General features: G+C 47.5%; 1 protein-coding gene across 4 annotated transcripts in view; it reads left to right on the plus strand.

Moving 5' to 3' along the window:
- CCDC60 (coiled-coil domain containing 60) overlaps positions 1 to 6563 on the plus strand; it is a 224351-nt gene extending 217788 nt beyond the window's left edge. For 3 of the 4 annotated variants that reach the window (XM_072953089.1, XM_072953087.1, XM_072953090.1), the window contains 4 exons: positions 501 to 563; positions 1243 to 1365; positions 2167 to 2298; positions 4047 to 4691. In XM_072953089.1, the coding sequence (XP_072809190.1) occupies positions 501 to 563; positions 1243 to 1365; positions 2167 to 2298; positions 4047 to 4359 (631 nt within the window). In that variant the 3' untranslated portion in view covers positions 4360 to 4691. Of the gene's footprint in view, positions 1 to 500; positions 564 to 1242; positions 1366 to 2166; positions 2299 to 4046; positions 4692 to 6153 lie in introns of those variants that run through there. The other variant, XM_006204909.4, reaches the window with a different exon arrangement.
- Positions 6564 to 6846: the final 283 nt, after the last annotated feature.

Here is a 6846-nt window from a genome sequence, read left to right on the forward strand (position 1 = left end):
GGGAACACCAAAGACAATGTGCCTAGGAGGACTGGACCTTCCCTTCACCAAATCTGCACTCAGCTCCAGGTTAAGTGCGGACAGGTGTAGAGAGGAGGCTGGAAGGGTCTAAGACGAACCTATCCTCCAGGTGGAGGGACCAATTTTATACAAATGAAACTAGGGTCCAGAAAATGTCATCCCGACAGTACGCAGAGGCAGAAGGTCGAAGTTGGACTAGAAGAATCAGAGCAGGCAGAACTTGCTGTGAGCCACGAAACAGAGGAGGATTTGAGTAGGTGGAAGAGAACCAAGGAGGGCTTTTCAGGTAGAGTGTCCAGTAGGAACAAAGACCAAGATATGGGGAAAATATACGTTGAGTTCTGTTACCGATGCCTTGATTAGGATCTCCTCCCTCACCTGAATCCTGAAGGCTAGCTGGTATCATGGGGCCCCTGAAGTCACCCCTTTTTGTGAAAATCAGACTGCAAGCAACTTGAGACCATCCCTTTGTGTTCCAGTGACAGATCCAGCAGTACAAGTGGAGACAGCCACTCCCAGTTACTGCAGAAGAAGCCTAAAAGGTAAGCCAGGTGGGCAACTGAGGAGGCCAGGCAAGAGAGACTATGGCAACCACACTGTCTTCCCAGGGGTGTTGAAATAACACAATGCAGACCAGGTGCCTGAAGCCATAGACACTGCTGAAGGACAAAGGACTCCCAGGGGAAGGGGCTCATGGCTCAGATGCATGGCAACAACACAGGCAATGTCAGCAGAGTCTTCCTCCATGCTTGGCACTGGGCAAAGCACTCCATATTCATTGTCTTGCTTATTCCTCAAAGTCAATCCTGTGAAGCAGGGGTGCCATTCCATTCTACGGAGGAACAGGCTGAAACCTGGCCAGGTGAAATGTCTCTCTGGAGGCCATGTGTCTAAAAAGTGATGGTGCAGGAGTTTGAACCTGAGTCTCCCAGCTCCAAATTCTATTTTCATCTCACTATCCTTAACATTCACTGGGCTTAAATGACCAGATGTCTCACTGTGGGCTCATTTAATAAGGCCTGACCCACCAGCCTGATGTTGTTGGGAAGATCTATCCTTCCTACGTCCAGGGGAATGCTGAAGGAGGCTTCAGGTGAGGGTAGAGAACCTGACAGGATCCAGAGAATCCCTATTTCAGAGCACCTAGGGACCCAGGGAGGCCTGTCTCATGGGTCCATCCCATGGGCTCCGCCCCCAAGCCCTTCTTATCTGTGTCAACAGCCGCGCCAACCGTGACATCATGCATGGCAAGAGTGGGGTGTGTAACACCATGAGGGCCAAGTTCTACAGTGTGGCCCAGGAAGCTGGCTTCTGTCTACAGGACAAGATGGAAATCTTCATAAAGTAAGGACACACATATACCCATTCACTCAAAGGACATTCATCTGCCACCTGCGATGTACCCACCAGATGCTAGGTGTTGGGGCTACAGCAGGGAACACAAAGGGCATGTTTCTGCCCTCAGGGAACTGAGGACAGAAAATGTGGAAGATGTGGGCAGAGATAAAATAAATGAATCAATATATTATACGATTACAAATTATAGCCATTGCTATATGGTAAGAGAGCAGGGTTCTAGGAGAAAGAGAGAGAAGCCATGGGGACCTAATTCAGGTTGGGTAATCCAAGAAGACCTCTCTAGGGAGGTGACTTTGAGGCTGAGCCCTAACAGATGAAGAGGAGCTGGCTGTGCGGTGAAAAGGGAGGACATTCCAGGCAGCAGGAAAGTGCATACAAAGTCCCAAAGTAGGAAGGGACATGGAAAATTTGAAGAGGAATAAGAAGTGGTAGGTGAGAGTGGCATCGTGCACAGCCGTAAATGTCATAACTAAGACTTGGAACTTGCCTTTCAGAGCACCAGCTGGCCACTGGAAGCTTTTCTTTTCTCTTCTGTCAACCCAAATAGGGAGAGAATGAGGGCCGATAAAAAGCGACTGGATTTAGCAAGACAGGAGCATTTCAGGACCTTGGAGAGAGCTATATCATCCATCCTGTGCCCTGAGCTGTAAATTACAGTGGCCCAGAGGCTTAAGGGCCTTATGAAAGAAAAGATGTTTAACTCAGATCTCAAAGGGAAGCTAGGATGATTCACAGGGAAGGGTATCTGATTTCTTCTTCCTCTTTCTCATACAACCTGTGATGCAGGCGCCAAGAAGAAAGAGCTCTCCAGAAGTTCCATGCTTTCAACCGTGTCTCAAATTTCCAAAAGGATATAGCAAAGATGAGACGTCAAGTCTCCGTGGTAAAAGGAGGTTCAGAAGAAATTGCAGACCACTGGTAAAGTGTCTGAGAGCCAGATAAGACGGTCCCTGAATGGGGTACAGGAGGCTCTGGAGTTACAATATTACATTTGATTCCATTATTCTTTAAGACACAGACAGGCATCGTTCCAAAACTGTCCTTGACCACCAGCATCCACTCCCCCAGCCCACCCAACCCCCCGGCCAAACAGGCTACCTCCAGAGTACACTCAGGCAAGAAGCCCTCAGTTCCTGAACCACAGATAATCCACCCAGCTGTGTTCTCCATATCTACCTTCTGTTTGATTCAGGCTTGCAAATAAGGACAAACTTGCCAGCCCCCATAAGAGAGGCAGACAAGGCAAACCAACTTGAAAATTTCTATAGATTCTGAGGTCTACAAGGGAAGACGCATATTCCCCAAATGATTTAACGCGTAAAGGTACAAAGCCATATCCCAGGAACTGTGCCCTAGCACAGGGCTGACAATGAGTACAACAGAAAGCAATGTGAATTGAGTGACTGGATGGCAGACACTACCCTAAGTAATTTTCATAAATTATCGAGTTTATTCCCCACAAAACATCCTGAAGGGTACATATTAGCCCCCACTTTACAAACAAAGAAACTTTAGGATTTAACCCCCATCTAATCCGTTTCTATGATGATTTGCAATATAGAGTCTGATTTCCTGAACCTCCATCCTGTCAGGGTGAGTGAATCAAGATCTAAGAGTAAGATGGGAAAGTCTAAAAATGTACCCAGAAACCCTTTGACAATTTTAATAATGCAAAATGGGAGCTTACAAAGAGACTTGAATAAATATATAAATATATATCACAAATACAAAGCAGTATGAGTAGCTCAAAATGTATGACGAGTGCATGATTAGCATGCATGAGGTCCTGAGTTCAATCCCCAGTACCTCCTCCAAATATAAAGAAATGAACCTAATTACCTCCCCCTCATAAAAAAAGAAAAGAAAAAGAGAGGAAAAAAAAAGATTCCAACATGTATGATGGATGATCAATTTCTTCTTTAAATTTTTCCACATGTATATGTATCAGAAGAAAAAAACCTTTTCTAAATGAGATGCCACCCACTGCCTTAAGTCTTGATCATACCTGAACAACCCCCAGGTTAGAACCTACCTTGTTCCCACCATCTCAAGGATGGAATTCCAAATCACCTTAGACACTGTCATAATACTTATAAAGGCTCTTAAAACCCACTGAAACACACAAAGCCATGATCCAAGCTTACTCATTGGTCAGGGTCATGGAAGATACACACACACACGCACACTCTCTCTCACACACACACACACACACACACACACACCCTCAGCAGCAGCAGCAGCATCTTGTGTGTGAGAGCCTCTTGCATCCTAGGAGGTATCCCACAGATGTGTCCGTGTCCTCCTTGGCCTGATTAACTCCCAAAAGAGAAGCTTCAGAATGACAATGTCCTTCCTTCCTTCCTTCTAGCTTTTCACACTGTCTGCTTGATAGAAAAATTATAAATGCATCGCTTTAAAGCGTGCCCTTAATTTTTTTAAATGTGATGCAAATCATACTTCAGCTTTTACAGTCCCTAAAAATCAAGACTTACCTGACCTGGGGATACTTTGCATTTAGGAGGGAGGAAAGTCCCCCAGGTAAATACCAAAGCCGCCCTGGAGACATCCCATGAGTGGTAAAAAGAGATAGGGGTGATGGGCACCTGAGGTGCCCAGACCCATCTCCCAGCAGTTTCCTAACTGGGTCTCTCCTCTTGGAATTGAAGGTACTTTGACCTGCTGTCCAAACTCCCTGAGGATCTAAAAACTTTCCGCCCCGCCAGAAAGATCCTGTCAAAACTGCAGAAGTTTGGAGAAAATCTGGACCTGAGGATCCGGCCGCACGTCCTCCTGAAGGTGCTGCAGGACCTGAGAATCTGGGAACTGTGCTCTCCGGACATCGCAGTGGCGATCGAGGTGACTACCTCTTCCTTTCCCCTCACCGTGCCTCGGGCACACACATCCAGGCATCTCTCAACATCCAGGCTCTGTTTAAGTGCTGGGAACACAGCTTTAAAAAGACCTAAAGGCCTTCAGTGAACTCATCAACGAACAGGAGAGGGATTGTCACGTGACCTGGGTTGTTCAACTCCAGGGGTCGTTATGTTCTCTGCAGTGACTCCTGGAGACTTGAGGGCTTCAGAGAGACATAAATAAATGGACACTTGAATAAAATAACTGGCAGTCCTAATAAGGAACAAAACTGTGGGCCCCTGGGCCAACAGCGTGGACATCACCTGGGTGCTTGTTAGAAACGCAGAATCTCAGGCTCCAAACCATATCTGCCAACTCAGAACCTACATTTAAATGAGACCCCAGGTGACTTGTTTGTACAATAAAGTTTGAGGAGCACAGACTTAAGGTAAATGTAAGAGGAGGCTCATCGTGACTAGAGCGACAGGGGAGGTGACTTTTCCGCTGAGACCTGAACAATGAGAAGGCAGCATCGTGAAGAGAAGGGGAAAGAGCAGGTCAGGAGGAGGGAACAGCAGGTGCAAAGGCCCCAGATCAGGACAGAACGTGACTGGTTGGAGGAATTCTGTGGCCGCCCATGGGTTCGGAAGGAAGAGAGCAGGAAGGCGCACAGTCCCAAGGGGATTGAAGGGGTCAGTCTGCGCAGCTCTCTGAAGGTCAAGGATTTAGGTTTATCTTGAGGGTGCTGAGGAGCCACTGAGTGGTTTTCCATAGTCGTTCACCCTCCCCGCCCACCCTAGGAGCTCCCAGTGCTCTGTACTCAGCTAGGGCATCCAAAGGTGTCAGCAGATGGGGGGAGGGCGAGGAGCCCACACTAAGGTATTAACAGATGTTAGTGGAGTCGCTTCCTTCATTTTATCTGATGGCACAAGTACATTTTAATCAGGCTTTCGGTGCCTCAGGATAAAGAAGAGACTCAAATGGCGGCATTGGCAGGCCTCTCGATGTTTTCATGGCAGGTTGGCCCTTGCACAGGCTGACCTGGGTGGGCGTGGGTGTACGGGTGCAAGGTCGGGAGTGGGGGACAGAGGGGACGACCCTGTAGACAAATTCGTGTGTGCAGACTCCATTCCCCACACACATCCTGTGGAGCTCTTTCAGGCTGGTCCAAACCTAACTCTAGGACAACTGTCTGTGTATGGGATCCACATTCCACCTGCCAATTACAGGGGGCATGGAAAAGGCGATCTCTGAGTGGGTCAGAGAGGAGGGGGCCCTAGCTAATAAAACTTAGCATGCTCATATCCCAGTGAGAACATCCCAGAACTTCTGATAACCGAGATGTGGGGGTCTCTTAATCCAGAATCTATATGAAACTCTGTGTTTTGTGTCTTAACCCTTTCCTGGAAGCAAGCCTGTTGTTGTCATCAATTCTTAAAAGGGTCTATGGACCCAAAAAAGTTTAAGGACAAATGGCTTTTTAAAAAGATATTAAGGAATAGGGGGAGAGGGTATAGCTCATTGGTAGAGTGTATGCTTATCTTGCATGAGGTCCTGGGTTCCACCTCAATTAAAATAGATAAACAAAAACAACAACAACAAGAAATATTAAGGAGCAGAGAAGAGAGAAAAATGCAGACAACTGGGTTTTCCTGTTCTCCCCAAATTTCTTTGGGTCAGTAGCAACAAGAAAGGGCTTAAAATTAGCCTGCTGAACCAGAGTGCTAGAAAGGGGTCCTTTTCTTGAGAGAACCGTCCCCAGCACGATGCTCCAGGCATCCTAAGTGCCTGGATGGTTGGAGGCATCCTGAGGCCGCCCAGCCTCAACCGCAGATCTTCCAGGATCTTGTTGGGGAGGGAGGAGGCACTGAGCCTAGCTTTCAGACCAAATCTGAGGCTGCCATTGTATTTGCCCATCAGTTTGTGCGAGAACACGTCGTCCATATGCCTCAAGAGGATTATATCAACTGGCTGCAGAACCGAATCAACGTCCCCATTCGACCCCACAGTGCCCAGCCGTAGGGGGACTGGGTTGACCAGCTATCCCAGTGGAGGCGGGCTCTCTACACTGTATTCCTGCTTCCTGCCTATTCTTATGAATACTCGTCATGATACAGTAGGGTCCTCTGCACACCGGCTTCTGGCAACATTCGAGAGAGAGAGAGCCATTCCCAGGTAGAAACTCGCCTCTACCTCTCACCCCAGCCTCAGTCTCCCAGCCTCTGTTCCTATGTTCCAGCCTGACCACCCACTCCCTCTCCAGGTTCCTTCACCCTCCTCCTCTTCCTCAAATTCTGGATAATAAAAATGAGCTGAATGTTTGAAGTCCAGCTGGGAAAAAGCTAGAACTCTGGGATTTGGATGTGGTATTCAGATCCTAATAATAAGATACAGTTACCGTGTATTGAGCATTTGTTGTACACCAGGCCCAGTGCTGGGTGATATCATTACCTAATAATATTTAAATCTCACAATTACTTGGTTCAGTAGGTACTGATGTTACCCACCCCCACCCGCACCCCCATTTCACATCAGTGGAGCTAGAGCGTATTTCTTAAGGTCATTTGTTGACAGTCACATAGCCGGTATGTGGCAGAGCCAAGTCTGGAATGT

This window comes from Vicugna pacos, chromosome 32, assembly GCF_048564905.1.
Source record: "Vicugna pacos chromosome 32, VicPac4, whole genome shotgun sequence".
NCBI lineage: Eukaryota > Metazoa > Chordata > Mammalia > Artiodactyla > Camelidae > Vicugna > Vicugna pacos.